Genomic DNA, 12,973 nt, shown 5'->3' with positions numbered 1-12,973 from the left:
TTTTTAATGATTCATTGGTACTTTTTTCTTCCTTTTTTAGTAACACAGTCATTCTCCTCCCCACTGTGGGGATTATAATTGCTCAAACTATAAGAAAAACCACTGAGGCAGAGATCAGCGCCAATGGCATATTATTAAAGGGTCCATGGTCCCGTCTAATAAAGTGGACTTCAGAACTTCCTCACCATGGGGAGGCTAGGTGGTACAGTGAATAGAGCACCAGCCCTGGAGTCAGGAGGACCTGAGTTCAAATTCAGCCTCAGACACTTAACACTTACTAGCCATGTGACCTTGGGCAAGTCACTTAACCCTAATTGCCCTGACTTCCCCCTTCCAAAAAGCAAAAAAAAAGAGTAGATATTCCTCAGCATCTGGTATGTCCTCTTTTTCCAAGACCTTGTTTTTATATGGTTTTAGAACAAATAAGTAAAAAAAAAAGGAGGCATGGTGAAGTAGATTCTCATTGGTTGATAGACTGTGCTCTTAAGTGCCAAAAATGACATATCAATGGGGGGGAGATGGGGTCACAGGTTGGGCAAAGCATGGGGCATCTCCACTAAGTGGCCATAAGATGGCCACTTTCTCATGTTGGACAAAAGAGAGAAGTCCAGCAGTACAAAAAAAATTTCAAGGACTTTCCATTTAATTGAGTTAGTTTCCTATGATTAAGCAAGTGAAAGCTTCAGCTCACAGCTCTGGGACCTAATATGCAGAACTTATAATCACTACCCCTATGAAATCATATCAAATTGATTAATAGTGATTGGAACAGAGTAGGAACTCAAATAAATTATTTCTCACACCACTCCTCCAAATTCTCTCCTTCCAAAAAAAATGAAAAAGAAAAGTCCTCTCTTGTAACAAATGCATATGTTGGTGGTATCTGAAAATGTCAGTTTCATTTCTTACCTCTAATATATTACCAATTCCAGTTATCCCATCTTCTCTAGAAGATTACTCTCTCTAATAACCCATTTTCTCACCGATCTTTCATCTCTTTTTCTGTTGACTGCTTCCTTGTTGCCTACAAATATACCCAGGTCTCCCCATCCTTAAAAAATCCTGACTTCATTTAATCATCCTGATTCACTATCAACCTATATTTCTCCTCCCCTTCTTTGCTAAATTCCTTGAGAAACGCACCTGTAACCAGTGCCTCCACTTCCTTTCCTCTTCCCCTCTTCTCAGCTCTCTGGAATCTCATTTCTCACTTTACCACTCAATTGAAACTGCTCTCTCTAAAGTTATTAGCAATTTCTTTCTTTCTTTCTTTTTTTCTTTCTTTCTTTCTTTCTTTCTTTCTTTCTTTCTTTCTTTCTCTCTCTTTCTTTCTTTTTTCTTTCTTTCTTTCTTTCCTTTTTTTTTGGAAGGGGGAAGGCAGGGTAATTGGGGTTAAGTGACTTGCCCAAGGTCACATGACTAGTAAGTGTTAAGTGTCTGAGTCCACTTTTGAACTCAGGTCCTTCTGACTCTAGGGTCAGTACTCTGTTCACTACCTACCCACCCCTTAACAATTTCTTAATTGCCAGATTCAATGACCTTTTCTTTCTCCTCAGCCTTCTTGACCTCTCTGCAGCCTTTAGCATTGTGTATCACCCTCTTCTCCATACTCTCTCTTTCCTAAGTTTCTATGACACTGTTTCCTTCTGGTTCTTTTCCTACATCACTGACTGTTCCTTGTCACCCTCCTTTGCTGGTTCTTTACCCAAACCATGCTCACAAACTGCAGTTGTCCCCCAAGTCTTTGGTTTATGCTCTTTTATACAACTTCTTAGTCTTAGAATACCTTTATATTTTTTTTAAAAAGCTTTTGCAACAAATATTTACTTCAAAAGATAGTAAGAAATAAACAAACCTACTTCCCCCCAACATGTGGGTGATACGATCCTTCTCTACGCCCTTCCCTCTATCTCTGGGGAGTAGAAGGGCACTTGTTTCCTAGCTTAGCTCAGTTCCCATAGGGCATAGTCCCAGTTCCAAGTTCAAACCCCAATTCGAGTTCCAGGCATTCTGGGTTCCCAGAGTTTACATGCTGGGCTTGCTGACAGCATCACCATGCCGCAAACTCCTGGTCTGACAAGCATCACCTCCAGAACCTGTAACTGAGAATAAACAAAAGAGGACAAAAAACATCCTTAGCCCACTTTGGAAACAGAGTAAAAGAGAGAGAGTAGGAAAATCCATCACCAGTTCAGTTCATGGTGTCCACTGTGCTGGGCACTACAGATAACAGTCACCAAAGAGTAAGAGTCACCCTTTCAGCTGAGGTTCTCATCTTTATACTTTATTTTTTTTTAGAAAAGCCATTTTATTTATCTCAATACAAAACCTTACAGAAAAAGTTATCAGAGCAGTCAATACTATGATAGTGAAGAGGAAAAGAGCAGACATTCTCAAGTCCAAGGCACTGGGTTCGAATCCTTACGCTAACACTTACTGCCTGTGTAACCTTGGGCATTTCAACATTTGGGTCTTCATTTTCCTCGTCTATAAAAATCACTGGGCTAGAACAAGATGACTTCTGTGGCTCCTTCCAGCCTGAAGTCCTATGAGATTATAACTGGTGAAGTGCATCGGAAAACATTTATTTATATTTTTCATATAGACTTGTCCTCTTCTCTTTATAGCTAACAGTTTTTACTACTGGCACCACAAGGGCACGGCCCATTGTCTTTTCTGCAGTTTTTCTTTCCCCTGATGCCTACCACAGGCCTCTGTACACTCTAGGGGTTTAATAAGAATCTGATGATTTTAATTCACTCCTGTATTAAAAGTGGAAACAGTCAGTTCTGGAACAATGTTACTGGGTCACCGCCTACCCCCCGCCCCAGTGGAACCTCTGAAGGTTTGGTCAGAGCACCCAAAAACCTATCAGCAGCATTGCAGCACATCTCTAGAGGCAAAACAGGCTCATCCTTTGACAGGTGAGGAAACTGAGGCCTAAGGAAGGTAAGTGACCCACCCAAGGCCAAGCAGGTAGGAAGCATCAGAGGGTGGGGTTTCATCCCAGCACCTCAGACTCCACAAGGTGGAATCTGAATCCAGGTTCTCTAATCCCAGAGCTAGTCCCCGTTCCATCATTCTAAGATGCCTTCTCATGACCATGGATTCAATGGGACAATTTTAACTGCTCTGACCCCCTTCTGGGTGTGGGGCCTCCAGAGTGACAACAGAGAACATTTTAGGACTTTAAAGGGACCATAGGTATCACTTAGCCCAAGTCCCTCACCTTACAGTTGGAGAAACTGAGGTCCAAGGAAGGGAACTGCCTTGCCCACAGCCACTGAGATGAAATTCAAACCCAGATCCTCTGACTCAAAATCCAGTGTTCTTTCTTCCCACTAGTCTCTCTTAACTGAGAGCCAAGGGGAAATTAAGCAGAGGGAAAAACGTCATATATTTCCTTCTCAATTTTTTTAGGGGAAAATAAATCAGTAAATCTGATTAGCAACACATGGCACAATGAATGCATTCCAAGTCTTCAGAGCTGGCCACAGCACCCTCGCAGGCCTGGGGGCTCAGAATCAGGTCCGCTTCCCTGACCTGAAAGAGAAGAGCTTCCTGATGATTGTTTTCTCCTGTTTGCCTCCTTTTGAGTTCATGGTGCTGGTGACGAGAACTTGGCTGTCTCTTCCTGCCACCTGGCTGTTACTCGGTGAGACGAGCCCACTCTTGTAGCACGGGAGCTCCTCCTGAACCACCAGCAGCTGGGATTTGAGTTTGTTCCTTTCTTGCAACACCTCCCGGAGCTCCTGCATGGTGAATCGGGATCGATTGGGGTCTGTCAGATCCACCACCATCCTGTTGGTCCCTGGGTTCACCTCTTCCGAGTTTGGGGGCTGCCCCTCACTCCTAAGCCCCTCCACCTCCTTTCGAAGGCTGTCCCTCTCCATCCTGTGCTCCACTATGGTCACATTGCAATCATTCACCAGGGCCTCCAGCATCTCCAAGATCTGCACAATTTTAAACTGGAGCTGGGTCACCCTGGTGGCCACATCCCTGGAGTCCCCGGAGATGGCCATCAGGTCCCTTCCCACCACATAGGAGATGTCATAGACATCCTCGGCTGTTAGCTGGAATGGGTTCTTCCCCAGAGCTCCTTCGGGACCAGTCTCCTCCTCCTCTCCCTCTTCCTCCTCCTCTCCTTCTTCTCCTTCCTTTTTCCCTGGGGAAGGCTTTTTTTCCATGGCTGCTTAGCTGTTGGTTCGCTGGTTTCTCCAGGCCTATCATCATCTTTATACTTTAGAGAGAAAATAAAGGTCATTCAATTAGAGTTTCCTTTTCCCATAATCTTTTCCTCACAGCTCCACCTCTTCACCTCACACTATTTCCTCATTACTCTAGTCCAAGGGTGGGGAACCTATGGCCTTGAGGCCACATGCAGCCTTCTAGGTCCTTAAGTGTGGCCATTTGACTGAGTTCAAGTTTTACAGAACAAATCTTTTAATTAAAGGGATTTGTTCAGTGAAATTTGGATTCAGTCAAAGGACCACACTTGAGGATGTAGAGGATCACATGTGTCATTGAGCCTGCAGGTTCCCCACTCCTGCTCTAGCCTCTGATGAAGAGGTAGCCCATTTTCACCACAAAACTGACCCATCTATATGGACTCTTGATCCCATCTACTTGCATCTTCTTCAGCAGGTTGTCTTTGCTATCATCTCCCTCTCTTACCAACCTTCACTTTGCCGAGATGGTATAAATCTTCCCAGGTTTTTCTGAAACCATCCTGCTTGTCATTTTTATAATACAATGATATTCCATCCCAATCATGTATCACAACTCATTTAGCCATTCCCCAAGTGATCAATCTTCCCTCATTTTCTAAGTCTTTGCCACCACAAAAGAGTTGCTATAAATATCTTTGTTCATATAGATCTTTTCCCTTTTCTTTTATCTCTTTGGGATAAGGATTTAGTAGTGGTATTTCTGTGTCAAAGGGTATGCAGTTTTATTGCCTTTTGGGCACAGTTCCAAATTGTTCTCCAGAATGGTTGGATCAGTTCACAACTCCACCAACAGTGCATTAGTGTCCCAGTTTTGGGGTAACCATCTATATAACTATTTATAGTTATCTCTATAAAATCTTCATATATATATAATTATCTATTAATTATCTATATAAAATCTATGTTTATATAAAACTATTAACTGTCTACATAAAATCCTCCAAAATTTAAAATAATGTGATTTAATCTGCCCTGAGACACCATAATTCTTTCTCTGGATGTGGTTAGCATTTTCCATCACAAGTCTTTTGGAATTATCTTGGCTCATTATATTGTTGAGAAGAGCTAAGTCTATCATAATTAATCATTACACATATTGTTCTCGCTACATACAATCCTCCTGATTCTGTTCATTTCACTCAGTATCTGTTCATGTGAATCTTTCCAGGTTTTGCTGAAGTCCATCTGCTCATCATTTCTTATGGAACAATAGCATTCCCTTACATACATATACCACAACTTGTTCAGCCATTCCCCAATTGATGTACATCCCCTAATTTCCAATTTTTGACCACCACAAAAAGAGCTACTATGAATATTTTTCTACATGTGAATCCTTTTCCTTTTTTTATGAATTCTTTGGGATATAGACATATTGATGGTGTTGCTGGATCAAAAGGTATACACAGTTTTAGAGTCCTTTGAGCATAGTTGCAAATTGTTCTCCAGAATACTTGACTCAGTTCACAACTTCACCAACAATGCATTAGTGTCCCAATTTTTTCACATCTCCAACATTTGTCATTTTTCTTTTCTATCATATTAATCTATCTGTAGGTGTGAGATGGTATCTCAGAGTTGTTTTAATTTGTATTACTCAAATCAATAGTGAGTTAGAGCATTTTTTCATATGACTATAGATAGCTTTGATTTTTTTCTTCTGAAAACTGCCTGTTCATATCCTTTGACCACTAATCAATTGGGGAATGACTTGTATTCTTATAAATTTGACTCAATTCTCTATATAATTGATAAATGTGTCCTTTATCAGAGAAATTTTCTATAAAACTTTTCGCTAGTTTCCTGCTTTCCTTCCTAATCTTGGCTGCATTGACTTTGTTTCTTAAAAAAAAAGTTTTAGTTTAATGTAATCTAAATTATCCATTTTACATCCCATGATCTTCCCTATCTCTTGTTTTGTAATAAATACTTGCCTTCTCCATAGATCTGACAGGTAAAATTGTCTGTTCCCCTAATTCAGTTATGATATCACCCTTTATGTCTAAATCATGTTCCAATTTTGACCTCATATTGGTATGCAGCATGAATTATTGGTCTATACCAGGTTTCTCTGAAACTGCTTTCCAATGTTCCCATCGGTTTTTGTCAAATAGTGAGTTTTTGTTCCAGAAACTGGGGTCTTTGGGTTTATCAAACACAAGACTAATATGGTCATTTACTACTGTGTCTTGTGAATCCAATTAATTCTACTGACTGACCACTCTGTTTCTTATCCAGTACCAGATAGTTTTGATGGTTAGTGTTTATAATATAGTTTGAGATCTAATGAAGCTAATCCACCTTCCTTTGCATTTTTTTCATTCACTCTTTTGATATTCTTGATCTTTTTCTGTTCCAGGTGAATTTAGTTACTATTTTTCTAGTTCTATAAAATATTTTTTCAGTAGTTTGGTTGCTATGGAACTGAATAAGTAAATTAATTTAGCTAGACTTGTCATTTTTATTTTATCAACTCAGCCTACCAATGAACAATTAATATTTCTCCAGTGATTTGGATCTGACTTTGTGTGAAAAAATGTTTTGTAATTGTATCCTTACATAATATATAATTTTGTAATTGCACGTCTTGGTGGATAGATTCCAATATTTTATATTGTATGTGGTATTTTAAATGGAATTTCTAATTCTATCTCTTCCTCTTGGACTTTGTTGGTAATTTATAGAAATGGTAATGATTATGTGGGTTTATTTCATATCCTGAAACTTTGCTAAAGTTGTTAATAGTTTCAACTAGATTTTAGTTTATTCTCTAGGATTTTTTAAATATACCATCATACCTGCAAAGTGCAATAGTTTTGTGACCTCATTACCTATTCTAATTTTTTTCAATTTCTTTTTTTCTCTTGTTATAGCTAGCATTTCTAGAACAATATTAAATAATAGTGGTGCTCATGGGCATCTTTGGTCACCCCTGACCTAATTGGGAAAGTTCATAGCTTATCCCTCTTACAAATAATAGTTTCTAGTGGTTTTAGGTAGGTAGTATTTATGATCCGAAGAAAAGTTGCATTTATTCCTATGCTTTCTTTCTTATTCCTATTCTTTCTTTCCTTTCATCCCTTAATAGGAATGTATCTTGTCAAAAGTTTTACTGCACCTATTGAGATAATCATGAGAATTTTGTTAGTTTTAATATTGATATGGTCATTTATACTGATAGTTTTCCTAATATTGAATCAGTTTTTCATCCATAGTATAAATATGGTCTTTGAAATATATTGTTATAATCTCCTTGCAAGTCGTTTTTGAAAAAATATTTGCATCAATATTCATTATGAAAATTGGTCTACAATTTTTTTCCTCTGTTTTTGTTCTTCCTTATTTAGTTATCAGCACCATATTGGTGTCATAAAAAGAATTTGGTAGGATTCCTTCTTTGCCTATTTTTCAAATAATATATATAGTATTAGAACTAATTGTTCTTTAAATGTCTGGTAGAATTCAGTTGCGAATTCATCTTATCCTGGGGATTTTTTCTTACAGAACTAATTTTTTGGCTTGTTCAAAGTTCTTTTCTAAGATAGGATTTTTTAAATAGCCTATTTCTGCTTCGGTTAATCTGATCAATTTGCATTTTTGTAAATAATCTCTTCAACCTGTTTTCCCATTCATCCTCCTCTTTACCCTGCCAGTTTTCAAAAGTCTGTTTTGCTTCTCACCACTGCCTCCTTTAATCCATCTTCCCTTCTATTCCCCTCCCCTTTTGTTTTCCACTTCCCCTCATGATTCCTCTCACCCTATTGGGTAAGATAGATTTCTGTACTCAACTGTATGCGTCTGTTTATTCCCTCTTTGAGCTAATTCTGATGAGAGTAAGGTTCAAGTATTGCCTGCCACCACAATCCCATTTTCCCCTCCACTATAAAAGCTTTTCCTTTTTTTACTCTTTTATGAGATAATTTTCCTCGTCTTTCCTTTCTCTTCCCCTTTCTCCCAGGACATCCCTCTTTCTCCTTCATTTTTAAAAGTCATGCCATCAATTCATATGCATACCCTCTGTCTATGTATATTTCTTCTAATTGCCCAAATGGTAAAATTCTTAGAAGTTACAAGTATCATGTTCCCATGTCAGAATGTAAACAGTTTAACCTTATTGAATCTCCTTATGATTTCTCTTTCCTGCTTACCGTTTTATGTTTCTTTCGAGTCTTACATTTGAAAGTCAAACTTTCTATTCAGCTCTGATCTTTTCATCAGTAATGCTTGACAGTCCTTATTTCATTAAATAGCCTTTTTTTCCTGAAAGACTATATTCAGTTTTTTTTGGTTAGATGATTCTTGGTTGTAATCCTACCTCCTTTGCCTTCTAGTATATAATATTCTAAACCCTGTGCTCCTTTCATGAAGAAGCTGATAAATCTTGTGTGATCCTGCCTGGGGCTCCAGGATATTATTATTATTTTGCTTTGACCTGGGAACTCTGGAATTTGACTATAATTTTCCTGAGAGTTTTCATTTTTGTATCTTGTAGAAGGTGATAGGTAGATTCTTTCAATTTCTATTTTATCCTCTGGTTCTAGGACATCAGGGTAGTTTTCTTTGAAAATTTCTTGAAATATAACATCTGGACTTTTTTTTAAATCAAGACTTTCAAGTAGTCCAATAATTCTTAAATTTATCTCTCCCTCTGTTTTCCAGGACAGCTGTTTTTCCAATGAGATATTTCACATTTTCTTCTGCTTTCTTTTTCTTTATTTTATCAACTTTGATTGTTTCATGTAGTAATTAACTTCCACTTGTCCAATTCTAATTTTAAGGAATTATTTTCTTCAGCAAATTTTTTGTAATTCATTTTTTTCATTTGACCAAATTCTATTTTTTAAGGAGTTCTTTTCTTCAGTGAACTTTTGTGCCTCTTTTGCCATTTGGTCAAATTCTTTTTTTATTTTGAAGGTCTTATTTTCTTCTGTATTTTTTGTGCCCCCTTTACAATACTGTTGACGACCTTCTTTTCATAATTTTCTTGGCTCACTCATTTCTTTTCCCAATTTTCTCTTCACTACCCTTATTTCATTTTTTAAAATCCTTTGTTGAGCTCTCCAAAGAAACATTGTTGGGCTTGCATCCAATTTACTTTTTTTTCTCTTTGAACATTTGGGGTTTCTAAGTTTTGGGTCCTTCTAAGATGGGTGTTTTGGGGTCCTTCTAAGAAAAGGTGTAGTCATTGGTCTCCTGGCCCATACTTTGGTCTTTCCTAGGAAAGGATTTTGTTCCCCTAAAACCCCAAATGCTAATGCTCCTCTTGGTCCTGGAACCCTGTTCTGTAGCCATAAGTTCTAGTGCTTCTTTCTTCCTTGCTACTGAGATGAGGGCCCCTGCTCCTGTGGGAGTGACCACAAGCATTCTTCTCTGCCCTTGAACTGTGACCAGGGCCCCTTCACTCCTGCAAGTGTAAGTGTTAGTACCCCTTTTTACCCTGGAACTACAGTACAGAACGTAAGGGCAATACAACAGGGTCCTACTCCCAGCACCATCAAAGCGTTGCCTATAATCTCTCTCTGATTACTTGTCAGACCCCCTCCCATCTCTAGGCTGAGAGCTCCCAGTCCTGTTGTTATGGATGTCACAGCTCCCTTCGAGCCTGCACTGTGCCCTCTGCTAGCCACCATCCCAGAAACCTCCTAAGTTTTCTTGGACTCGAAAATGTCTCACCCTGACATTTTGTTGGCTGTACTACACTAGAATTTGATTTAAAGCATTATTTTAAATACATTTTTGGAGGGGAATGTTGAAAGAGCTCAAGTAAGTTGCTGCCTATTTTGCCTGCCCTCCTGAACTTCTTTGTTATTACTGAAAGTATCCTTCTAGTCCCCACAATTTTACTTCTTACACTCACTTACTCTACATATCTAATCAACTGCCCAAACCTGGCATTCCTTTTCCACCATGTCCTACACTTACATTCCCTTAAATACTCCATTTACATAGCAGCCCACCTAGTTCAGGCTCTCATCAGATATTGCCTGGATTCATGTAATAGCTTCCCTTTTGTTCTCCCTGAATCACTCCTCTCCACTTCACATAACCCTCCACACAGCTTCCAAAGGAATTTTCCTAAAGTTATGGTGTGACTATTTCACAACTCCTCAACTGAATTCACTGTAATACTTCCATACTGACTATCTGATCAAAAATAAACTCCTGTTTGGTATTTCAAAATTCTCATCTGCCTTCTTCCTACTTTTTCATCTTATATATTACTTTCTAGCTCCCATTCTATGGCCCAGGTGTACCAGCCTCTTTGAGATGATCCATCTCCATCCCCTAAGCCATTGTACTAGCTGTTCCAAGTATCTATAATGCACTCCTTCCTCACCTCTGCCTCTTTAAATCCTTGGTTTGGGGGGTTGTTTTTTTTTTTTCAAATTCAGTTCAAAATTCTACTAGCTACAAAAAGTCCTTATCTCACCAGGTTCTTTTGTCTCCTAAAAAATGATTCTTTATTCTCATTGTATATACACCGTACATATCTGTATATGTACATGTTTCTCCCACTATTTGCTGATTAATCGATACAATTGTATGTCCTAAAAGAAATTGCTCTAATAGAATTGTATATTTGATACTTTACTTTTTAAGAAAAGGGTCTCTCTGGGACAGCAAAGCTCCAGAGCTACGCAGAATTTGATTCACAGAGAATAACTTCTTCCACTTTAACAAATGCACTAAATTCATCATATCAAAGAGATGGGTAACCAATGATTCTAATTTTTAAGCAAAATTGTCTTTCAAAAAACCCCAAAGACCTTTGTTTTAGGCTATCCTAAAGGCCACAGGTATTATATCTGACATAGTAAAATAACTTGAATGTGCTATGTCTTGAAATCTGCTTCCAATTTACCAAAACACGCAGTTTATTGTTCTCCACTCCCACATTCTCCTTCTCTCTCTCTCTCTCTCTCTCTCTCTCTCTCTCTCTCTCTCTCTCTCTCTCTCTCTCTCTCTTTCTCTCTCTCTCTCTCTCCTCTCTCTCTCTCTCTTTCTCTCTCTCTCTTTCTCTGTCTGTCTGTCTGTCTGTCTGTCTCTCTGAACTCTCTTTCTCTGTCTTTTTCTACACACACACACACACACACACACACACTCCTGGAGTCAGAGCTCCCAGATTATGTTACTAATGAGCTCAATCTGGGAAGTCTCCATCTCAAGGAGATCCAGATGATTTTGCAGTTCAGGGCCAGTTCATGCCTAATTAGATGCCTCTTATCTAGATGGTGATTTTTTCCTATTCATGGTGAGTTTTCATTCCCAAATTCTAGAAAGACACAGATACTCTTTGACATCAACAGAGTAATTCCTGAAAATAAACTGGAATACGTTAGTAAGCAGTTCCTTTCCCATAAATATGACCATTATCCTCCCTTAAAGGCTGAGTTCACCAATTCATATTAAAAAGATGAAAGCTGAATGGAAGATTTTGTAAATACTTTCCACCAATTTAGGTTACAATTCAGTCCAACTCTGTAAGTATCAAGCATACAAAACCAAAAGTAAAGCAATGGTTGCCCTCACTGAACTCACCAATTGGGAGTGGGGAGAGGTAGAATTACATGTGTATGTGTGACTAGGGGCTGGCATCACACATCTCCTCCCTGAAGCTGGAAGCTTGAGGAAACTTCTCACCCACTGTGCCCCATCTCTTATGCAGGTGAGACACTAATTTCCACCAATGAGGAGAGAGTCCCATACTAATGGATTGTGAGACTCAAGTAAATAAATGCCAGATATACACAAAGTAAGGAAAGAGTGAGTGGGCAACTGGGGGAGTCAGGAAAAAAAGATGCTTATTGGATAAAGGACTTGCATGTTGAAAGGAACTAGAGATTGTGAGAGGCAAAGGTGAAGGAGAGCATTTCAAGCATGGGGGACTGTCTGTGCAGAAGGCACAGAGATAGAAAATGGAAAGTCACATATAGACAAGAGCCAAAGGGCCAGTTTGGCTGAGACATGGAGTGTGTGAGAGACAGAAGAGTACAATCAGTCTGTTGTTGTTCATTCTTCATTTTCAGAGAGGACCAATGACATCATAGGGTGACATCTTGACTTGTGCATGAATTGGATTTAAGTGAGGCAGAGTTGCACAAAGCTGTCAGCCACACTGAAGTCCCCTGGCAAGATGAAAGTCAGGATGACTGGTGATGGTACAAGATGCATCTTCAATGTGTCTTCAATGTCTCACTAATTTCTACATGCCACACAGTGCCTACTTCACCCTTCTTCATCACCGTTGTAACAAATTGTTCGCATTTACCCATTCTGCTGGGGGAAGTCTTCACATGCTTGGGTAGACACCCGCTAACTCACCAGCAGGTTCATAGCCTGTTGGTTACTTTCAACCTGGTTTAGCCTGTTTGCCCACATGGTTTTACTAGGGTGTGGCCACTGTGCATACTACAGCTTTTTGAAGCCACAGATGAGAGTTGAGCACCAGCAAGTCCTCACATCAGAGGTGCTCATCCTTGAATGCCGAAACACCCCAATCAGCCTGTAAAGACAAGTTGGAGATAAATTGTGGAGGGCTTTGAAGGTCAAACAGAAGAGTTTGTGTTTTATCCTAGAGTCAACAGAGAAACACTGAAGCTTTTTGGAGCCTGGAAGTTCTAGGAATATTAATTTGTCAGCCACACTGGTGATGGACTAGATAAGGATAAGACTGGATCAAAGGAGATTAATTAAATTGCTATTGAAATAGTTCAAGTGAAATTAAGTTGATTGTGACATGAGTA

At 39.0% G+C, this 12,973-nt stretch overlaps 1 protein-coding gene across 1 annotated transcript; it reads right to left on the bottom strand.

Moving 5' to 3' along the window:
• Nucleotides 1-2,302: 2,302 nt before the first annotated feature.
• On the bottom strand, nt 2,303-4,218 carry LOC138160952 (RILP-like protein 2). Its single transcript, XM_069087745.1, has 2 exons — nt 3,455-4,218; nt 2,303-2,499 (listed from the first exon to the last, which is right to left on the bottom strand). Exon 1 carries the CDS (start codon nt 4,185-4,187, stop codon nt 3,525-3,527), a length of 663 nt encoding a protein of 220 aa, XP_068943846.1. The 5' UTR covers nt 4,188-4,218; the 3' UTR covers nt 2,303-2,499; nt 3,455-3,524.
• Nucleotides 4,219-12,973: the final 8,755 nt, after the last annotated feature.

This window comes from Petaurus breviceps, unplaced genomic scaffold (assembly GCF_028583685.1).
Source record: "Petaurus breviceps papuanus isolate PSGF00001 unplaced genomic scaffold, PetGlider_PUasm1.0 183, whole genome shotgun sequence".
Classification (NCBI taxonomy): Eukaryota; Metazoa; Chordata; class Mammalia; order Diprotodontia; family Petauridae; genus Petaurus; species Petaurus breviceps.
Note: the sequence above shows the minus strand (reverse complement) of the source record. Positions and strands in the feature narration are given on the sequence as shown.

Coding starts and splice junctions, on each gene's coding strand:
- LOC138160952 (XM_069087745.1), bottom strand. CDS start 4,187: ATGGAAAAAAAGCCTTCCCCAGGGAAAAAGGAAGGAGAAGAAGGAGAG.